Source organism: Babylonia areolata, chromosome 1, assembly GCF_041734735.1.
Source record: "Babylonia areolata isolate BAREFJ2019XMU chromosome 1, ASM4173473v1, whole genome shotgun sequence".
NCBI lineage: Eukaryota > Metazoa > Mollusca > Gastropoda > Neogastropoda > Buccinidae > Babylonia > Babylonia areolata.
In genome coordinates, this window is record NC_134876.1 from 41418387 (window position 1) to 41441839 (window position 23453).

Sequence of the window (23453 nt, forward strand, 5' to 3'; positions counted from 1 at the left end):
ATTAAGTTTTGGTCCAACGTGTCCCTATAATTTATCTGCAGAAGATAACAGCGTATGACGAGCCGTTGAAAGAACAGTGTCTTCGCTTGGGTCAATGCCGCGTTGCCATGAACACACTTATTTCGCAGCCACCTCTCTCTCTCTCTCTCTCTCATCAGTCAGTGTCCAATGGTCCAACAGCTGTAATCTCTCTGTATGGGAGGTAATGTGCTGTTGTGCCTGAGTACATTAATTATGTATCCGTGAAAACAGCGTGAACCCGATGCTCTGTCTACGTGCATTGATTGTACTGATTTGTAGGTTACAACCCCCAATCCCTCCCTCCTGTACATTTCCTGTTGATGAGGCCCACATGAAGAAACAATTTCCTTTGTTAATTCATCGACTGAACCAAGAACATTCTTACTGTATTTCTTTTCCTAGTTCTTTGTTACGACTTTGTGTCACATTATGCATTGGATGTGGATTGTGGCATACGGACTGATAAGAAAAGAAATTCCCTTGCAAGGGAAAAAAAATCTTAATGCAATTTGTGAGTCTGTCGGACTGTCGGACTGTCTTACACAGCCAATACCGGTGAATGAAGGGTCATGGCAGTGGCCTGACTGTCGAGGGTATTCTTTCAATATAAAAACTGATGGTACTGCAGGTGCTTCTCGCCTCTACTATTGAAACGACCAGTTTGCAACAACAGGAGCGTCTTGTTAGGATAAAAATATGGATGATCTCCAAAACATTAGTAATGTTCTAAGATCAGCTTCTGTACAGTCTAGTATACTTTCCAGCGAATTAGTTGAGCAGCTTACACGAAGTTCCACATTTCACCGCCACTAGACGCAGGGCGTGAATATCCGTTTTAAACAATTCCTTGATCACGAACAGAAACCTCGGATTCACGGGGCAGTCACGTTTGGTTTCTCTTGAAGCACTGACGTGATTGGCTTCATCCTGTCCTCTCCAGAACGAAGACGTGCCATTTATGCCGGCTGTTGGCCGAAGATCCTGTGCCACTACAAGCTGACTTTGGGAGCGTAGCGGCCGTTGAAAGACTTGCGGGAAGACCGAATGGACTCGTACACGCTGGACCTGTCTCGATCAGTAGACATGGCCTGAAAGTAGAGCTCCTCCCGGGACATCTTGATGATGTGGCACAGCTTGAGCAGCTTCTTCAGGCTGTTGCGGAAGCGCTTGTTCATGCCGAAGTAGACGAACGGGTTGTAGCAGGAATGGCTCATGGCCAGCCAGTGGAAGCACAGCCACACAATGTTCATGTGGGAGTGGTTGTAGATCGAGGGGTCGAGGTCACCGGCGATGGTGATGCCGTGGAGAGGAAGCCAGCACACGGCGTAGATGACGACTACCACGATGATCATCTTCATAATCTGCCAACAACAAAAAATCCATCGGTTATTTTTTTTTAATTCTGATGCATCATGTTCAAATGCACATGACGACAACCACAATGATCATCTTCATAATCTGCAAACAACAACAAAATTCCACTGTTAGTTTTTTTGCTTCTAATGCACCATGTTAAAATGTAGATGACGACTTCGACGATGATCATCTTCATAATCTGTCAACAACAACAAAAACCCCCAGTGTTACTTTGCTTCTAATAAACCATGTTAAAATGTAGATGAAGACAACCACGATGATCGTCTTCATTATCTGCCAACCAAAAAAATAACCTGCTTTTAGCTTCTGATGTGTCCTTCAGGAAATGTCAAGGTGACGTGATTTAATTATGCGTACAATCATAAGATGAAAATAAACGATGCAGGCAGCATTAGTGTGTGCGTGTGTTGTTATGTTTCATGTTCTCTCAACTTAAAAAAAAGATGTTTTTAGTTTTTTTCCATATGACATCATGATCAGTGTATTTTGTAATGTATAAACAATTGGTACACGTTGATATATGGATATATCTAAAACACACGTTGTTTATAAATGATTCTAACACCTAATTCAAGACTGAAAATGTATCAGGGAAATTCCACGCACCTTTATCCACATGTGTGTATATATGTGAGCACATATGGCAAACTGCTGGACCGACTCATGTGCAGCTTGGACCAGTGAAAACATCATTGGAATAGCTAGCAAGTGTGTGTGATCAATAACGTTGACCCTAACCTGGATTCAAGATAATGAGCTCAAGGAACTTGGCTTGGCTTATTTCTTTTCTATCACGGCGTATATTTCGAGCAATGATTGACTGAAATCGGTGAAACTAGCATGCATATGGACGGGTCAAAGTTCTAAGAACTCTGACCCAGATCAGGGTCACAGGAGGCACAGTTTGGCCTGATTATGTATACCATGACGTCGCGAACGTTTTTGACCAATGTCGGCACGGTTTGCACTAATGTGCATGGACTGTCAACAGCAAAGGAATACATCAGTTTTTTTTTATATTGACCTTAACCCAAGTAAACCAACACGGAAAGCGTGCTGGGGCAATAGAAAACATCAACATGCATTACTGAGCATCAGAGAACGAGACAGGTGTCTTCAGAGCTGTGGGGGTAAAATCAAGTACCTTGGAGTTTAGACCTTCCGATGAAATGATGAGTGATCGTTGCAGCTGTATTCCTCTCACAATTCATCATTGCGTGAAGGAAGGAGAGGCCACAGAATCACCCGATCGTATTGTTATTGTTGGAAACATTGGTGTGCTATTATGAAGTTATTGTGAGGTACCATGAGCTCGCGTGTGAGTGTGTGTGTGTGTGTGTGTGTGTGTGTGTGTGTGTGTGTGTGTGTGTGTGTGTGTGTGTGTGTGTGTGTGTGTGTGTGTGTGTGTGTGTGTGTGTGTGTGTGTGTGCAAGTGTTCGTATCGGTGAGAAACACAGAAAGAGAGAGATAACAATACGGACCAGTGGGGGCTGCCAAGACATTCTTTACAGATCAGGCGTCACTCTTTCTCGCTTCGCTGCCTGAAGAAACAGTGCTCTCGCTCTCGCTCTCTCTTTCTCTATCTTTCTCTCTGTCTCTTCCTCTTTGTCTCTCTCTCTATCCGTGTGTGTGTGTGTGTGTGTGTGTGTGTGTGTGTGTGTGTGTGTGTGTGTGTGTGTGTGTGCGCGCGCGCGCGGTTTGTATCCATCGCTTTCTTTCTGCCTGTCCGTTTCTACAAAAAGTCTCTGGGAAGTGCTCGCAGAAGTCAGGACGTGAACAAAAATGACTGAGGAGTTACATGAAATGCATGCACAGGCACGGGCTATCATGTATCGCTGGAGCATCGAGGTGCCCATTTTTTTTCTCCTTCAAATACCAGGTCTCTAAAGAAGGCAACACGCTACCTCTCTCATCTCATTTTTTTTCTTTCTGTTCATAACTGACGTCAGTAACCGAGGAGGTGAACAGGAATGGTAAGCCAGAGAATGGTTTCAGTTGTTCCCCGTGCTGACAGATATATTTCTGTAGCTTTTTGCAGATGTTGTTGCTTTGATCCCCTCTGCTCTGTCTGGTCTGCCAACAACACAAGAGAGAGAGAGAGAGAGAGAGAGAGAGAGAGAGAATGTGATAGCCCTGGTTTCACTGCGAACTTGAACGAAACCAAGGTTGTTGGTTCGTTCTTTAGTTTAGCGTCCTTTCACTATCAGTGATATCAGACGATGGGTTGTTGGTTTTTCTTGAGAAGATGTCCATTTTTATATAATGGGAAAATTGTTTTAGAAATGGAAAGGAACAGCAGCAGTTTAACATTTACGAATGATGAATACCTAGTCTTTCCATTGATCACGACATTATTCCATGCCAAAGCATCAGAAGGGTGTGTTTTGGAACTAAGTACATTTACTACGCATTAAAACCATGAGTAGAAGTCATCACAGCAGATTCTTGAGTTTGGACAACAATTTCACTATACGTTTTCAGAACGACAAATACATTTTGGCTGGAATTCTGTTTCTATTTTTCTCCGTTTTCTGATCATATGTTTGCTTATGCAACCCCCCCCTCTCTCTCTCTCTCTCTGGGTGTGTGTGTGGGCGTGTGTGTGTGTGTGTGTTGGGAGGGGGGTTGAGGGTGTGTATGAATAAACATGAATATATTGATAGATGAATAGGTATCTGTAGATTTGCAGACATATACAGTGACAGACAGACAAATAGATAGATAGATAGACAGACAGATATTAGGATATATGGATACGTGAATATGGATACGTGAAACAGCTCAAGAACCAGCAACCAGCCAAACCGTTCACAAAATAAAAGAATAACGACGGCAGAGGATATTAAACCTGGACTGATTTGGGACGGTTCTCCCTCATCCTTGTGAAAAACGAAGACATCAGAGCCCTGGTTTCATTACTGACTCTGTCACTGCAAAACGTACATCACTTAGTAAGCCCTTTTGGCTTTGAGGTGCGGTGATAATGTTCTATTCTTAACCTTGGGTAATTAGAGTACCCTTTAGTCCCTCCCATGTGAATTATCATCCCTTCTTATTGGCACCAGTTGGCAGTGTCCACTACTTTGCACTCATACATCTTAAGATAAATTTTGAAGTACTATTTTATTCAAAATTCGTTGCTTTTATTTTTTGTTCAATGATCATTCATGTTGATTTTAACAAAAGATATATCCCTACTGAATAAAGGGGAGTTACTCTTTGCTTTTAGATAATGAGAATGCTTCTGTTTAGCTACTGTTACGTGCCCAATGGAAAGTTCACAATGCAAAAACATTTGTTGCCTTCTGCACGCGCTGACCTCCTCCTTTTAAGGGAGTATCTACTGTGTCTAGATTGTTAATAAAACACGAGTTGTGTGTGCGTGCGTGCGTGCGTGTGTGTGTGTGTGTGTGTGTTTGTGTGTGCGCGTGCGTGCGTGCGTGCGTGTGCGTATGTACGTGTGTGTATGTACGTGTGTGTGTGCGTGTGTGTGTGTGCGCGCGTGCGTGCGTGCGTGTATGAATGTGTGTGCGTGCATGCGTGCGTGTGTGTGTGTGTGTGTGTGCATAACAACACAGCCCGTACACGATAAAAAAAAAAATATTACATCAGATTAGAGAAATCTGGTCAGGCAGGCAGACAGAAAGACCTTCTCCACCTGCCTACCTTTCCCACGGGCCATAACTGGCAAAGGCAGTCAACCACGGCTGTTCCTGAGTGCAGGCCAATCCTCTGTCACTTGCCAAATCATCTCTCTTTCTGTCTCTCTCTCTCTCTCTCTCTCTCTCTCTCTCTTGCGCGCTCAATTAATGATAGATTAGATACTTTGGCTGCCACACCTAACTGAATGCAGTTATCTAAAATACACCACAAATTTACTCATATTCTTCGACAAACTCTTACCGCATCCAATCAGTGTTTCAAATATCAGGATGGTAGTGGGCTGCAGGTGAAGATTGTGAAAACAGATTTCTAACGTCTCTTTTTTTCCAGTAAAAGAAAAAAAGACCAATACTCCGCATGGCCCTGTTTCCTACCAAGATTTGTGCATTGCATAGAAATGTGAAAGTCGTTTGGTTTGCAGTCTTCGTTTATCTTCTAAATGTGTCTGGTGCAGTAATTCCCTTGTCTGCTGTCTTATTCAATCTTCTAAACTGGCCTGATGTAGCAAGGTCCATTGTTAACCCACTGTGATCCCACGGCAGCCTACCTGTTCAGAAAACACGGACTGCTGGATTGAAAACCCCTGTCCAGGTACACACAGTCATTTTGCCTTACCAGTCCCACAGCAAAATTACTGAATCGATGAAGAAAATCGGCAGGACTGAGAGTGACAGCGTGGATCGAAGAGGATGAGGGAGACGACGACGGCGTTATACCTGACCGTCAGTGTTTGCACTGACACTTCCGCTGGAGGTTTGTTCTGCATGACGCTGGCGTTCATGCCAAGACAGCTGGGGGCTGTCCGACTGTCAAACGTTTGTTCTAAATCAACACTCCAGATAGATCGGGGTATTTGCTCTGTCAATAACTCCGTCAGCGATGACTCTAATCGTGACACTTGGATCAATAACCCTGTAAAAGATATGCTTGCTTTTCATCAACTTTCCGTGTCGTCTGAGGGTGTGGAATCTCTGGCTCAGGACTTCCGCACGACCCAGTCTCTGCTTAAGTAAGATCTGCTGATACCATCGGTTTAACTTGGAAAAGCACTTTTTAAAGAGAGACAACAATTAATGTTCATATTTTTCGCCGAACACTTGTTAACATTTGTACCGTTGGTATCTAACAAAGTGTAAGTCATTATAGACTTTAGAAAATAAAGATTAGATTATAGATCACAGTTAGGTGTGTTGATCAGCCGATGTGAAAAGTAAATGGTCACCTTACTCATTCTTTAAAATCTCGATCTCGATCCCATCGGTATTGTTTGAGAAAGTAAAAAAAAAATGTCTGTGTTCGATAGGAGGATTAGATGTTGGTTTGGAGGGTGCAAGAAGATACACAGAAATATAGTTTACTGGACAGGTGACACATCGGCGACCCTGATCCTGACTGATGATTCATACCCACTCCGACTTGATCTTGACAGACAGTAGTGGCAGACTTCGACCAAGTCCTTGGAGCTAAATCTGAACACAACAGACAGTTCCTTATCCCCACAACGATAGTACAGCGCGAGAAATTGACGAGATGTTTTAGTTCTCTTCATACCTTTTGCTTGTACAAGTGTTGGATGTCATATCATGGTGATGGGGATAGTAGTGACTGTGTTCTTACGTTTCTGCTCGCGTAACTTTCATTGAGAGCACGACTGTATCTGGCAGATTATAAGCATGTTCTTACTGGAACAGGGGAAAAAAATAGAAAACAACAAGAAAATTAAACTTATCATTGTGTTTCTTTGTCTTCGTCTGTTTATGGCTGCCTGCCTGCCTACTGCCCGCCTATCTGAATGTCTGTCTGTTTGTCTGTCTCTTTCTGCATGTGCGTCTCTCTCTCTCTCTCTCTCTCTCTCTCTCTCTCTCCATCCCCCCCCTCTCTCTCTCCAGGAGAGAAGGAGGGAAAGAAAGTGAGGTTCAGGAAGCGAGTCCCCTGGAGACGGCTGCCTTCCCGTTCCAACCTTTTGTACACCCCTTGTCAGAGAGCAGTCAGAGAAGCGGTGTGGACACACGGGACTCCTTTCCTTCAGCTGCCCTCTCTGACAGGAAGTACTCGTCAGGAAGCTTACATAGACTCTTGCACACTGTGTGTCTGGGGAGAGGGGGCGGGGGGGGGAGGAAGGGGGGGGGGGGGGCAGAAGATACAGAAAACCGCCTGATGAAACGTAAGATAACCAACACCATCTTTACCCAGTGTTATCATTCCTTTCAACGGGGTCGGAAAGTTAAAGGAAGACCCCAGCGCCTTTTCGAGCACTGGAAAGATTGGATGCATTCCCATTCTGTGCAACAAAAATCAGTTGGACGGATTTTGTAATGAAGAAAAAAGAAAAAAAAAAAAAAACCGCAATGCATGTTTCTGTATGAAAGCACCAGCTTCCATTATTCGGCTATGCCTGTGAAGGTTTCAGCAAACTTACTTTGATCACCGCAGATAGACATATGTAATCTTTTTTTTTACTCACACTAAATACAATGCTATGCTAAATACAATAAATGTCGTGAACAAGATGTAAGAGAAGTGAAACGTGAAACGTTTTCACCTGATCTTGAAGCAACTGCCATTACGTTTAATCGGTCATATACATCAACTCAAAAGTGAACATGGAGATCCCAGCCATGGAGTAATTTCAAAATATTTGTTGAATCACCATTGTTTGCGATGAATAAACAAATGAATACATGAATAACTGTAAATAAAAGACGGGAACAATAGCACAATGGTCAAAGCGTTGGACTTTCAATCTCAGGGTCCCGGGTTCGAATCTCGGTAACGGCGCCTGGTGGGTAAAGGGTGGAGATATTGCCGATCTCCAAGGTAAACATATGTGCAGACCTGCGTGTGCCTGAACCCCCTTCGTGTGTATACGCAGGCAGGAGATCAAATACGCACGTTAAAGATCCTGTAATCCATGTCAGCGTTCGGTGGGTTGTGGAAACAAGAACACACGCAGCATGCACAACCCCGAAAACGGAGTATGGCTGTCTAAATGGTGGGGTGAATAAACAAAGGGGTCATTTACGTAAAATGTTACACGCTGAGTGTGTATGTGTGCGTGCCTGAAATGACACAGGAAACGAATGATGAGCGTCCAATGGCAGCCGTCAGTCGACTCTACCCAGATAGGCAAATGACCCAGTGTTTGTAAAGTGTTTAGAGCTTGGTCTCCGACCGAGGATAGGCGCTATATAAGTATCCATATCATCATCATCATAAATAAGTAACAAGTTTTTAATCTGTAGAATTCATTGTGTCATTCTGGACACAGCGTTCAAGACAAACACTTCCTTTCGAAACAAAATTCACTGTATCTGGCTTCAGAAATATAACCCTTAAAATTCCCAGGGAAAGACAATAACAAGACATGTGATTGTTCAGGGTTTTAGGTAAGATAGGTTTGTATACTTGAAACAAGCCAGGACATCGCCAATACTAAACAAACAAACATATAAACCTTTAAAACAGACAAGACGATGTTGAAATATGGGTCTTGGTGGACTCACGCGCGTACTCAAGTAAAGCGGTTTTATTTTGCTTTTTGTTTTTTTCTTTCCAAATTTGGAAAACACACACACACACACACACACACACACACACACACACACACACACACACATTTTAGACGCACGAGGGCACGCGTAAATTTCATCCATGCACAACCTATTTTCAATGGCAGACTTCACTTAAAATTGCGAGGCGGCGAAGACATGGATGTTTCTTCTGCGAATAAGTGGATGTGTCTTGTGATGATGCAAAAAAAAACAAACAAACAAACAAAAACTGAAGAGTTATGTGCACCGGTTCACATTGGATCTGATCATTGGCGATAGTGTGGCTGTGATTAACAGAGCGAATGACACTTCTCAGTAATTCTTTACTGATTTGCCTGTAACATCTCAGTAACTGTGCTGGATTCACAGTAACATATCAGTACCTCTGTGCTGGATTCCTAGTAACATCTCAGTAACTCTGTGTTGGATTCACAGTAACATCTCAGTAACTCTGTGCTGGATTCCCAGTAACATCTCAGTAACTCTGTGCTGGATTCCCAATAACCTCACAGTAACTCTGTGCTGGATTCCCAGTGACATCTCAGTTACTCTGTGCTGGATTCCCAATAACCTCACAGTAACTCTGTGCTGGATTCCCAGTGACATCTCAGTTACTCTGTGCTGGATTCCCAATAACCTCACAGTAACTCTGTGCTGGATTCCCAGTGACATCTCAGTTACTCTGTGCTGGATTCCCAATAACCTCACAGTAACTCTGTGCTGGATTCCCAGTGACATCTCAGTTACTCTGTGCTGGATTCCCAATAACCTCACAGTAACTCTGTGCTGGATTCCCAATAACCTCACAGTAACTCTGTGCTGGATTCCCAATAACCTCACAGTAACTCTGTGCTGGATTCCCGGTAACATCTCAGTTCCTCTGTTCTGGATTCCCAGTAACATCACAGTAACTCTGTGCTGGATTCCCAATAACCTCACAGTAACTCTGTGCTGGATTCCCAATAACCTCACAGTAACTCTGTGCTGGATTCCCAATAACCTCACAGTAACTCTGTGCTGGATTCCCAGTGACATCTCAGTTACTCTGTTCTGGATTCCAAGTAACATCTCAGTAACTGTGTGCTGGATTTCCCAATTACACCTCAATAACTGTGTTGGATTCCCAGTAACATCTCAGTTACGCTGTTCTCGATTCCCAGTAACATCTCAGTTACTCTGTTCTGGATTCCCAGTAACATCTCAGTAACTCTGTTCTGGATTCCCAGTAACATCTCAGCAACTCTGTGTTGAAATTCCCTGTAACATCTTATAAACTCCTCGGCGGATTCCTTGTAGCACACCAGTTCCTCTGTAACGGTTTCCCTGCAACATCTCAGTAACTCTTTGCTGGATTCCCATGTAACATTTCAGTAACTCTTCAGAGTGCTGGATGATAAGAAAAATAGAAATAACGAGGCAATAAAAACATCAAATTGAAGGAGGCTGGGCGTAATGTAGAAAATGAGAGTGTCATCTCAGTTAATTGTATGTTCAGTTGAGCGCGCGTGCGTGCGTGCGTGCGTGTGTGTGTGTGTGTGTGTGTGTGTGTGTTCGTATATATATGGTGTTCATAAATATATATGGTAAGTAATGGGATAGGTCGTCGAACACTATACAGTATAACCAGACACTTATCAGGCAAAACCTGTTGTTGGAAACTGTACATTAGTGACAATGGCGCTGACAATAGCAAATCATTCTGTAAAGCATTCTAATGGGTTCGCAGGCATGCTCCAGGTTTCTTGTTCTGCACACTGCTGACTGTTTTATTCAAAGGGATAACATCCTAACCACAACACGGCCACCCAGCAATCTGATATATTCTATATGCCGTATCATATAAGGGGGAGAAGAAAAAAAAGCACTTCAGCTATCATCGATTTGATGCCGTCTTCTTACAATATGGAAAATGAATCTTGCCTCCTTGCAATCTAGACAGGGGTTAACTTGGTTTTCTTTCAGGATCTTTTGCTTCACGTCAATATCATGAGAGAGAGAGAGAGAGAGAGAGAGAGAGAGAGAGAGAGAGAGAGAGAGAGAGAGATGTACGGATGCCAGCACGGAAAATGTAAAATGAAATTCGAAATTCTACCTCGTGGATCGAACGCTTCATGGATTGAACGGGAGGCCGGTGTGTCTCAGATGAAAGGAATCGAACCCCTCCCTCCCAATCCCAGCCTCAGCCATACATCTCAGATAGCTTCCTTTTTTTTTTCCTTTCCCAAAGAAATAACAGTTTACGTGTTTAGCTCTCTTACTAACAAATCACGTTTCTCAATAAGCGCACATCAACGTTTTGCACTTTGCTTTGATTGTGTTTCTTTGCCTTTTTTTTTTTTTTTTTTTTTTTTTTTTTTTTTAATATAAGACAATGTAACAGAAACATGTATTTGTTAATTCTGTATTGCCTTCGGAGAAAAGGATGATAACACGTGAAGAAAATGGATTTGAGTTTGCCGATTGCTAAAGAGCCTGGAACTGCAGCCTGTGGTGGTGGTGGTGTGTCCATCGAGATCGATGATGACCATCGTTGTCATCCAGCTGGGGGATGGGGGGAGGGTGGTGGTGGGGTGGGGGGAAGGATGCTCATGAATCTATCTGTGAATGCGCAGATGGCTGAATAGTCCAATCTGCGCACGAAATGTTCGCTGACAGTTGGGGCAGACAAAGACAGGCATATCATTGTCAGGGAGCTTGTTTGCCCGTGACTTTCTGGCCTGCCTCTTCTGAACAGCTGCTGCAGTGCTGTTGGCCTCGCACAACTTGGCGCCTTTGTGCACAGCAGCGCGCCATTTGTCACGGTCCACTGCAGATTCCTCCCAGGAGTCAGGGTTGATATCAAACGCTTTAAGAGAGACAACGCTTTAAGAGAGTGCAGCCTGTACGGTGCTAGCAAAGCGCCTTACAAAAAGCAGCAGTAACAAGGAAGGCAACTGCCTCCATGACACCCCCCACCCCCTCACTCCATCCCCCTACCCACGTCCCGCCGCCTTCTCCCCTCTTATTTTATTTCATTTTATATTATACTTTTTTTAAATAAGTCCATTCATTTTCGTGGTGAATGTTGCGTTATGTTTTCCCCTAAAACGATGGTTGTGTAATAAAATAAGACCACCTGACTTTATGATATGAATTAATTTGAAAATATTCATATTCTGGAGAGCGTTCGTCGAGGAGTGGAGAATGATAAAAGGATAGGACCGGGGAAGTGTGTGTGTGAGTTTGTGTGTGGGGAGGGGTGGATGGGTTGGGGAGCGGGGGGCAGAGGGGAGGGGGGCGCGGGGGTCGGGGGAGGGGAGGGGTGGAGCCTGAGGGTAAGGGGTGGAGGGGAGATAGTGACGTTTCATTAGGGGCGAGACACAGGTGCTTGTGTTCCTGTGTGAATGTTTTCGCTGTCTTCGCTTATCTTCTAGCCCCCAAACTGCAGGGCTTAGATGCTGACCCTAAGCTATTTCTTTGGACAATTAGCTCTCTTCTCAATAGAACTAAGTCTGTCCGTTTTCAGTTTGTCCATTCTTCTCAGAGCCCTGCCTCCACTGGTGCACCTCAAGGCACCGTGCTGTCCCCTGTCCTCTTTACACGAATAACTGCAGAGGCACGGAGTAAATTTCTGTCATGAAATTTCCTGACTGTGAAGCTATTACAGTCCAAGTTCCGATGGTGTCTATTTCAGTGAAACCAAAACGTCCTTCTAAGGCGACAATATGCATCGCTTTTTTGTATACGCATGTCTCAGATGCTTAACGTTGCGTTTTAAGTCATGTTTAACATTTTCGTGTTGAGCAATTGTCCGCTTTTTTGCCGCCTCTGGTTTCTATTTATGAGATGATAAAGTTCTTATCTTACATGTTTAAAATAGATAAATGTACACAGATATAGGTGAATGTTTAAGCAGCAGACTGAAAGATGTGAGAAACACAAGCAGAGACAGACACACACAGACGCACAGACACAGACACACATACACAGACAGACACACACACACACACACACACACACACAAGGCTATGCTCTCGTGAAGATGCCAACACACTCAGTGACAGAAAGCAGACACGCAAGGACATGACCGTATACAACTTTCGTTAGACCTGGACCACAGATACGGGCAGAGTTATAGTGAGATGTTATCTTCGCTTTGCTCACGACAACCACTGGGCATTATGCTCATGATTTGAATCATGTGTGAGTAGGTGCACAAAACCCACTCTACACTTTCTGTGTATCGCTTCAGTTATCACAGTGGAGACATCTATCTGTTCACCGCCACGCAGTTATGTGAAGATCATACACTCCAAATGTGCGGTCCTTTTTTTTTCCAGACCCGTTCAAAGCAAAGACGACACTGATTAGCTTGAAAGATGATATCGGGGAAAGTCTTGATGCAAGGGTCAATCTTTCTGGGGCTTTTTCTTTTCTTTTGGCCTCTCTCTTTCTTTTGCATTGTAGGAAATCTTTCCCCACATAGAGTGCCGCAGAGTTTGCGTAAACTTCCCAGGGTTGTGGCCAGTGCTTCCTGTCAGAGTGGTGAATGGCAGGAAAATAATCCTGTCTGCCCACACCATTTCTGCGACTGCTTTCTGACTGGGGGTGTACAAAGAGTTGAAAGGGGAGGTCTGGCGCCCACTGAGATGAATGGTTTACACCAAGTCCATGCTGGCGCCTCGAGGGGCAGTTCATAATATATGATCTTCGCTTACTTCATCACCTAGTCTCTCTCTCTCTCTCTCTCTCTCTCTCTCTCACACACACACACAGAGTACTAGTCATCCGTGTGCACCTGGGCACCTTTCCAATTACCCTCGCTTTCTACGTTTCGCTTAGTGAATTCATTTTTGTTTTGTTTCTATACGTTCCCTACTCAAAATATCAAACCGAAATATATTGCTCGATGCCTTTCGAATACAGGACGATTTCAACTTTCTGAAGCAGTGCAGGCGGGCAGGATTGGGCTTTCTTATTGTTGAAAATATGGTTTGTATTTACTCTCCATGTAAGTTGATCAACATTCCAAACACTGACCTGCAGTCTGATCTATATTTTCCGAAGTCCCCAGCGATTTTGTTATCAATCAATTCAACTTTGAGTGGAAAGTTTAAAGTGGTGACTCGTTTTAACTGTTTGTTTTTTACCCTTGTAGTATGTATTAACGTGGCGACAGCCTTGAGATGGCCTTAGTGGTCGGCGAGGCTCTAAGCACCATAATTTCATAATTTTATTTCAATTCAACACCTCCCCGAAATCAGACTGGTTAGGCACTTGTCTTTGTGTACCAGGACATGGATTTCATATCAAGCCGTGCTTCATGTGCCCACGGTAGGCCAACAATGCAAATCGCATATTTTTGCACCAAACTATAGATCGAACAAGACAGCAAACCAGTGGAGTGGCTTACCCTGCTCTCGGTAAGATATCTTTCGAAAGGAAGGATCATAGTGAGTATTTAGCCTTTAACCTCAGAAGTGGGGTTGGAGGGGTGGGGTGAGTTAGAAATATATTTGCCGTCACGACCCTTCACGTGAAGCCTGATATCAACATGTGAACATGAAACTGGCACGCTGGCCACTTGCAATGGTATCTTCTCAGTTTTAGGCAAGTATAAAGTGAATCACTGGCTTACTTAGTGTATCACTGCCTGTCTAAAGATTTCTACACTAGGCACTAAGAGAGAGACAGAGACAGAGAGAGACAGAGAGAAAGACAAAGACAAACAGACGGACTGGCGAGACAGAGAGAGACACAGAGAAAAACAAAGACAAACAGACAGAAGGGAAGGAGGGAAGGGTGTACGGATGGGAAATCGGTAGATGCAAAATTGAATATGAAAGTCTGCCTCCTGGGTTGAACCTGTTTACGGGATGGATCGAACATGGTAGCCTGTTTGCTCTAATCAAAGTATTCGAGCCACCCCCACCCACCCGCTCACCCTACTCCTGGCTTCCTCAACGTCTCAGATGGCTCACCCTCTCTCTTTTTACTTCCCAAAGAAAATTCATGTTGCGTGTTTAGTCACTGCCCCGTTGAACCCAATTGAGTATGTTGCTCAATGTGCGCACGACAACGTTTCGCACTTTGCTTAATTGTGCTTCTATGTTTCTTTGCAACAGTAACATGGAGTTTGTCAATTTGTTGCCTTCAGAGAATAGAATAATCAACATGTGGAGAACATGGCTTTGAGTTTGTTTGTCCATTGTCAAAGCGCCAACACTGCAGTCAGCACGGGGTCCAGCCAAGACGGCGTACAAAAAGCAGCATCAGCAAAGTATTTGAACTGAACTACCCCCCCCCCCACCCCCTGCCCCCTACCACCACTACCCCCCCCCCCACCGTTACTCACCTTGTCTGGCAGTGTATGTTGCCAAATGTCAGTGTGGAATCGATGGTTGTCGACCCAAATCGGATCAATGATCTTTGCAAGTTAAACAGATCTTAAGACTGAACATCCTGCCGGTATTCTAATGAGGGTGATTATCAAGGATTTTGGGAAAGGGTGTGGTGGGGAGGGTGCCGGGAGGAGAGAGAGAAGGGGAGGGGAGAGGTGCTGGGGGGTGGGGGGGGGGGGTCACAGGAAGAAACAGGAGAATGAATTAGCAGACACCACCACCACCATCACCAAAAACAACAACACACACACGCGCGCGCGCGCGCGCACGCACGCACGCACGCACATAAGAATGTTGCATAATTGCATACATAAAACATGCAGCAGGCTCCCGGTGCCATACGACTGCCTTTGCTGTTGAAACTTTGCAACAAAATCAGTATGGAGGCTAGTGACAAGAGATTCACAATCAATTCGCAGGGGACTAAAGATACTCTGATTAACACCCCCCTCTCAAAAAATAAAATAAAAATATAGCAATAAAAATAAAAACTTGTCTCCACACCACAAGCCGAAAGGGCTCACTGGAAGATGCAAGATATACAATAACAAAGTCCATAATAAATCCGGGCTCTAATATCCTCGTTTTCGATGAGTAAGTTCACTCGTGGATGTGCTCATGCCTCCGGTCTGTAACAAGGGAGTGCACTTCTGTACTTGACGTACCCGGCCGCCCACCATCTTCCCCTCCCTCAGTCCAGTGCAACATCCTGAGACATTGATTTACTCCCTGGCCGTTTAGCGTCACGTGGTTCTAACTGGCTGCAAGCAATTTACATCTTGAAATAATGTATACTGCTATTGCCCAGTCCAGGCAGGTCTTTTAATAACACTTTTCAAGAAAAGAGCACAAGGGGTGCCTTCTTTACAGTCGATCAATAACTATGTTGAAGGTCTTATGAACAAGAAGGATATTGATGCGCAAAATACACCAGTCATGCCCATGACAACACGATAAGTACCTTTGTGGGAGCATAAGAAAACCAGTTCTGACGTAGACTGTTTTGATTAAATTTTACACATTATGACAAACCAGCCGGCACAGATATCCACCATTTAATTTATGATACGTACATACACACACATCATTCGAGTGATTGACTGCTCCGTATTAGAAACAGCAGATAATGGAGAGAGACTTCCCTCTAAAAATAAAGGGAACATTTCACGTTCGCAAGCGTTTCTCTGTGTTTACATCGGAATTGTATGCAACGTCAAAGGCTTCAAGCGTTATGAACCACCCTTCAAAAACTACAATATAGCTTCATATAAACTCTACATAAATTTTGTGTATTCTTAAACGAAATGAAAGCAAGATCTAAAAACGAAATTGTTTTTCAAATTCAATGTTTCATTCAGAACATGATATCATTAAAAGCCACTGTCCTGACTTCTGTATGGTTTCCTCACAATATTGACAATATTGGAATGAAACGTTTGCGAAAAACGACAGAACGTGTGCATCGGATAATACCGATTTTACTTTGAATAACCAAAACTGCATGATTTGTGTTCATTGCTTAGAAAGGTTCACCTCTGTTTTCACTATGGACTCACGTCTTGAAATTCTTCCCTTTTAAAGACATGTGTTGTGTTTGGCTTCCTTCATGGAAGACACAATAGGCACACAATGTGCATAATAATGCTCAAATAATATTTCAAGTGTTTTGATTGTCCGGTATTTTTCATTGAATTTCGACAAAAATCAGACCAAGGTAGACAATTCAGTAATACAAAAGAAATGTTTAACAGGAAATACACTGATGTTATTGAGATTGTGCTGTTCCTTTAATCCACTGCTGTACGTTCTGTTGGGTGTCAGCATCACTTTTCTTAACAGTGTGTTTGATTATTCGGGCGTTCTTCTTGTCTTATGTTACAAGAAGAAAACGAACTTCAGATAAAAGCCTAATTCATTCAGCCCAAACGTAATCTACTGTGAATCCAGTTTCACTGTTACCAATTTTGCTGTTTACTTACTCTTGATTTAGTGTGTTGTGGGGTCTGATTGATCCAATAATTCTTGTGTGCTACCGAATGCTTGGCCTATATTAGATTTACTGCGTCAACAAGGGATCTGTTAGGACTACACGCAGTTTAGTGTGTCAAGGAATCCGTTTGGTCGACATCCAATTAAATGCAACAAGGAATCTGCTTGGACGGTATCCAATTTAGTGCAAAAAGGAATCTATCTGGCCGGCATCCAGTTTCGTGTGTCAAGGAATCTGTTTGGCTTACATCAACTTTAGCGCGCCAAGGAATCTGGCCCACATTCAAAGTTACTGTGCTAATTGATCTCTTCGGCCTTCATCCAATTTTGTGCACCAAGGAATTCGTGTGTGTGCGTGTATGTGTAATTAACAAACAATAGAGTGGTAACTCTCTCCATACCTGAAGTACACAACTTCAGCTCAGCTCTGTTTATGTTACCAATTCAGCTAGCACACAGGTAAATAAATGGTACATTGGAACAAACCCAGCACTTCCTAAAAATGGAACCTCGGGATTTGTCCGTATACCAATCATTTGACATGAGCACACAGCAGCAATGGCAGAAGAATGTGCAAACACAAATTAGCTTTTTATTCAAGACTGACAACAATTTAATAACGAATATGCTTCACAGAACATACGGACAATACAGAAAAACCACATGGCAGCCTCGATGGGTTTTTTTTTTGGACTAGAACTGAAAGAACAATGGGGCTAGGAAAGTCAGTAATAAACAAACAATGGAGTGGTAACTCTATTCATACACAAGGTTATTCGTGTATTTTGTCCGAACAGTTTAACTGAAGTGATCTGAACTGTTTGATCAACACCCAGTGTGCCTGATCCACACCCAACGTAATGAGTTATGTTTGGTTACATAGCAACACCATGAAAGGGTCCAGTGCAGTGAAAGCACAAAGCTATCGCTTGATACCATATCCTGCCGTCTTCCACACGGCGTTAAAACAGTGCCGTGCAAAGAGAGCGCAGCATACGCGTGAATTCACCTAACACGGTTCGTTGAATAGCTGTGAAATAGGAACTTTACCGGTTTACTCTGGCTCGTCAAGCCTCTGGGAACAGGGAACAAAGGATTTATTCTGTTCGTTCTGTTCTGCCAACCGGTGAAGGCTGAAACGTGACGAACAGTGTCGCATGCAACAGTTTCATGATACGAGAACCGATTTCTAATTTTGGGCCAGGAATGTCTGGATTACACTTCTTTTAGTGTACCCAGGGAGTTGTTTCACCATCCAATTTAGTGTGCTGTTGCTTCCGTTTGGGTTTTCGCCAGCTTCTTGGGTTACACGCTGTGGGTTTTATTTTGTTTGGCGGCGTTAGGGTCCGTGCGCTGCAGGTTCTGCTCGGTTTGCTCTCCATTCACAGCGTTTGGGTTCTGTTTGGCTTACTGTTCGATTTGGTGTGCTGTGGTTCTGTGTACGCTGGATTTTATGCACTCTAGATTCTGCCTTTTATACCAAGATTAGTGTGTGCTTTGGTGTTTGTTTAGTGAATTCACACTTAATCTAATCTGCTAACAGATCTATTCAATTTACACCCGGAGGAGTACATAATGAGTTATATATGATCAGCTGTCAATGCTTTGTGATGGATTGATTCAATCCTTATAGACTTCTATTTGGTTCAAATTCAGGTCACCGTGTTGTGAGTTCTGGTTGCTTTAATCACCGTTTAGTTGGCCATGGTCTATGTTTGGCTTTCAATCAGTTGTACTGTACTATGGTTTCTGGTATACCATTAGTTTTGTATACTGTGTGCTTCATTTCATCCAAGCCAGCTTCCAGTCCAGGGGTTTTGTTCAGTTCAACCTTGGGCCCGTATCAAAGACAGTTCGCTTTATGCTTAGTTCGGTGTCTTTTTATTTGTTCCATCTGCTTTACCTCGAATTTAAAAAATGAGTGGATTCTACTTCGTTTGCGTCCAAATTAGCATGCTATTCTACTCGGTGTACACCCAGTTTATCGCACTATGGTCAGCACAGTCATTCGGATGAGACGATAAACCGAGGTCCCGTGTGCAGCATGCACTTAGCGCACGTAAAAGAACCCACGACAACAAAAGGGTTGTTCCTGGCAAAATTCTGTAGAAATATCCACTGCGATAGGAAAAACAAATAAAACTGCACGCAGGAAAAAATACAAAAAAATGGGTGGCGCTGTAGTGTAGCGACGCGCTCTCCCTGGGGAGAGCAGCCCGAATTTCACACAGAGAAATCTGTTGTGATAAAAAGAAATACAAATACAGTGAACCAGGAACCTCACAGCCATGAACATCACCCCAGTCAACACCTAACAGTACATGCCAGTGTGCTGACCTCGGGGGCTGCAGTCCTACTCTTCAGCCCAAACGATTCCAACCACAGACAGCCAGTTTGGTGCGTAGGCTACTACTACTACTACTACTACTACTACTACGCGCGATGTGTTAATCAAGCTTGTCAGCATTTTTCTGAACGTTCCACCCCGTGGACTGCCGGAGAGAGGGTCCAGAACTGCGGATATGATACAGGAAGTTGCTGATAAAGATGGGGCCGAGGTGTGATGGCACGATTTAAGTGCCCTTGTCAGCTATCTCACGGTGCGCAATAGATCATGTCCAACCATTATCTGAGTCTTCATCCATCACCGCGACGCCCCCACACACACACTTCGCTATATAAGAGAATGGTAACGTGTGTGTGTGTGTGTGTGTGTGTGTGTGTGTGTGTGTGTGTGTGTGCGTGCGTGCGTGCGTGTGTATGTGTGTGTGTGTGTGCGCGTGCGTGCGTGTTCGCACGAGGGAAAGAGAGAGGGGTCAGTTTCCTGGCAAAATCGCCGGGCAAACAAAAGCGTGTACCAGTATATATACACACTTAAAAAAAAATAAAGAAAAGAAAAGGGTCACGGCAACGCGTTCTCCTTGGGGAGAGCTGTTCGGCTTTCATGCAGATTGGAAATCTGTTGCGACTGGATTTATTCGATACAGAGCGATTCGATATCGATATACAGCACGCCACCACACGTAACAACACATTACAAGAAGAAGAATGAGATGGGTAAAAATGAAAAGAAAAAGAAAAGATAGAGAAAATCAGGAGGTTGATGAAAGGGAGAAGGCGATAAAGGAGAAGGAAGCAGAAAAGGGCGAAGGAGCAGGAGGAGGAGGGGGGGGGGGAGGAGTCTGGAAAGAATGCCCCACCAAACAGATTGTTCCCAGCAGGACTGGCAAGAGGCAGACGGCCCAGTGATTTGGCGCGTCTCTGCCGCCCCACTCACCATCTGCAGTTGTCTTGGTCTGACGGTCTGGTTCCCTCCCCCCCCCTCCCCCCGCTCCCCCGCTCCCCCAGGGGTACTGCAACTCCGAGAAGTTTTGTCTGTCACTGCTGGAGATAGCCAGCATTGATCTTCTGTACTACTTACTTCAACCTTCCTCCAGCAACCACACCCCTTCACGCTTTTACAGGGATAAGAGAGAGACAGAGACAGAGGGTGAGAGGGGATATAGATAGAGGCGAGTTTGGTAGTCCAGAAGGCCGTGGCCCCATTCAAAAGGGTAAACATAAGGAAGGTCGAAATTTTTAGAAACAACACCGATATGTCTGTGGAAGTGTCATACATACATGAGGTAATCTAAATCATGATAATTAACAACACATTACAAACCACATTCTCTGAAATGACTTACAAATATACACATTATCATTTTAATGACACTTTCATGTTTTGAAGACGAGTGAGATGGTACACTTTCCAGTGTCGTATTTTGAAGGCAACGATTTAAATAGATGATGGAGAGAGGTTTTTTTTTTTCTGACAGTCGCTTTGTGAGGATTGCACTTGGGTACGGCCGGCCTCGCAGAGAACATGGGTATTGCAATGCTTACCTTTCTTTTGTGTCACAAAATATTTCTGTGTCAAGAGTCAGACTGCCCTTTCCGGTATGAGCGCGTCGCAATAGTACAGCGCTACTCAGATTTTGATATCTGTCTACAAGTCTGTTTGTTTTTACTATCACATTGGATTTTTCTGCAGAATTTTGCCAGTGAAAACCTTTTTGTTGCCGTGTGTTCTTTTAAGTGCACAAATTACATACTAACTACAGGGACTGAGACAAAGAAACAGAGAGTGTCCGAAAGATGGAGTCCTTTCCCACAGAGGGAGAGAGAGAGAGACAGAGACAGACAGACAGACAGACAGACAGAAAGAAAAACAGCACAACGCACACCATTAAATGTACTCGTCGATACCCAAACCCACGACCATACCAAACAATAGCTATTCATCAGCCTGCATGTCTGGTCTCGGAAAGGGTGGAGCGGAAGACGGTCATTCAGTCTGATAGAAAAAGGGGCATGTAAGAACTCCGCCAGCTCATAAACAAATGTACACCTTCACGGCAGATCACGTTTGTGTTGTCGAGTATCTTGTTTGTTTGTTTGCTTTACAGACCGTGTGGAAATCAGTCATAAGTATTGTTTTTTGTCACATGAACACGAGGCAAAAAACAAAAAAACAAAAACAATAAAACAAACAAACAAACAAACAAACAAAAAAACTTCATCTGTACCACATCTGCAAACTTGCGAGGTTTTAAAAGTTTTGGTCTTCTAAAGTCAGTACACGTGTTAGTACAAAAAAAACCCTAAAAAAACCCCACAAACAAACAAACAAAAGAAAAGACAAAACAAAAAACACACAAAAACATTGTGTCCAAAGGAAGTGCACAAAAGGTACCATTCATTTTCCCTTGTGAACATATTCTACGTAAACATTCTTTTATAGCACAATCGATACAACACAAATCTTCAAAATACCTTGAATAAATGTAGTTTACAGTACCAGCAATCGGAATATGTGCATTCAAATCCATTACGTATTTTTTCAAGGATGAGTTTTCTGACCAAATAATTGTTGTTAAAGGAACCAAAAACTAATGGACATATAAATCAGTAATAAGAAGCTGACAAACGCACAAAAAAACAATCGACTGAAGTCAGAAAGCCAATGTACAGACAGACAAAACAGCGCATATACACAAGAACATCGTTGCCATGGTAAAATTCTCAGACCGCACGCGTTGGTAGTGCAGTGGTTACATTTGCCATCTCGACGACCTTGATGATATACCTTCTCTGAGAGAGACAGAGACAGACAGACAGACAGAGACAGGGAGACAGAAAGACACAGGCAGAGACAGAGGCACAAACAGAGAGACAGAGACATACAGACACAGACGGGGCTAGACAGAAACACAGACTCTCTCGTCCCTCCCCCACCCACCCCAACCCCCAAACACACACACCCTCCCCACTCTCCCGTCCAGAGAGCCAGAGACAGAGAGCCAGAGACACAGACACGGACACAGACAGACAAGACTCACTCGTCTCTTGGAGGACGCTATCCTCCGGTCTCTGTCCCTCTCGGCCTCGCCGGGCGTCTTCTTGAGCCAGATGAGGTAGCCTATCCTGGCATTGGAGAAGGTGATGATGATGAGCGGGATGAAGTACTGCAGCATCATGAGCACCACGCTGTAGATGTAGCGGTCCCGCTCGTCCTGCCACACCTCCAGGCACAGGCCGTTGGACGTGTCGTTGCCCTCGTACTGCATGCGCGACAGGATAGCCGTGGGCACGGGCACGGCCAGGGCCAGCGCCCAGATGAGCGCCACCACCTTGAGGAAGGTCCGCTTGGTGGTGCGCCGCCTGAGGGGGTACACGATGGCCACGAAGCGGTCCAGGCTGATGGCCACCAGCGTGAAGGCGCTGAGGAACACCGCCACCGTCTGCACATAGGTGACGAAGGGGCACATGAACTCCCCGAAGGGCCAGGTCATGAGGATGAGGTTGGCCACGAAGGTGAAGGGGTTGCAAATGACGGCCTTCATGATGTCGCTGATGGCCAGGTTCAGCAGGAACAGGTTGGTGACGTTGCGCATGGCGGCGTGCGACAGGATGATGTAGCAAACCAGGATGTTGCCGCCCAGCGACACGATGATGATGAGCGTGTACATGAGGACGATGATGACGGTGACGTAGAGGGGCTGGCCCTGGTGGTACCCCAGGTCGGACAGGTTGCTGCTGCTGCTGTTGTTGTCGGGCGACATGGCGCTCTCTGGCTGGACGATTAGTCACACTTTATGCACGGACAATAGAACAAAAGCCTTCGTGTGTTCAGTGATTAGACACTCCCGCTGATGGCCAAGCATGCCTCTTCGTTCTGTGGTGACTACACAACACAACCTGGTGACCTCGTGACGTCTTCCTTCCTCCTCTTCATTTACATGCCATCATTGCATTAATATTACATGTCATTATGTCTACAGTAACTGAAAATGGTTGATCACCTCCGATTTTCTCTTCCCTTTTCTATCTCTTGTTTGAGTCTCTCTAGTTGTAACCTGAAGTAAATGATTATTGTTGATACGTCAGTTTACACACAAGTTATCATTTCAACTGTCATGAGAAAGTGGCT

At 44.2% G+C, this 23453-nt stretch overlaps 1 protein-coding gene across 1 annotated transcript; it reads right to left on the reverse strand.

The window, feature by feature from the left end:
• Positions 1-799: 799 nt before the first annotated feature.
• Positions 800-23162, reverse strand: LOC143292070 (RYamide receptor-like). Its single transcript, XM_076602251.1, has 2 exons — positions 22363-23162; positions 800-1382 (listed from the first exon to the last, which is right to left on the reverse strand). The coding sequence occupies exons 1-2, from the start codon at positions 23083-23085 to the stop codon at positions 1011-1013; spliced, it is 1095 nt and encodes a 364-aa protein (XP_076458366.1). The 5' UTR covers positions 23086-23162; the 3' UTR covers positions 800-1010.
• Positions 23163-23453: the final 291 nt, after the last annotated feature.

Excerpts from the sequence above, each read along its gene's own strand:
- LOC143292070 (XM_076602251.1), bottom strand. The coding sequence starts at position 23,085 with ATGTCGCCCGACAACAACAGCAGCAGCAGCAACCTGTCCGACCTGGGG. Across the intron at positions 1,383-22,362 it reads TAGCGTCCTCCAAGAGACGA|ATTATGAAGATGATCATCGT; the intron begins GTGAGTCTTGTC and ends TGTTGTTGGCAG.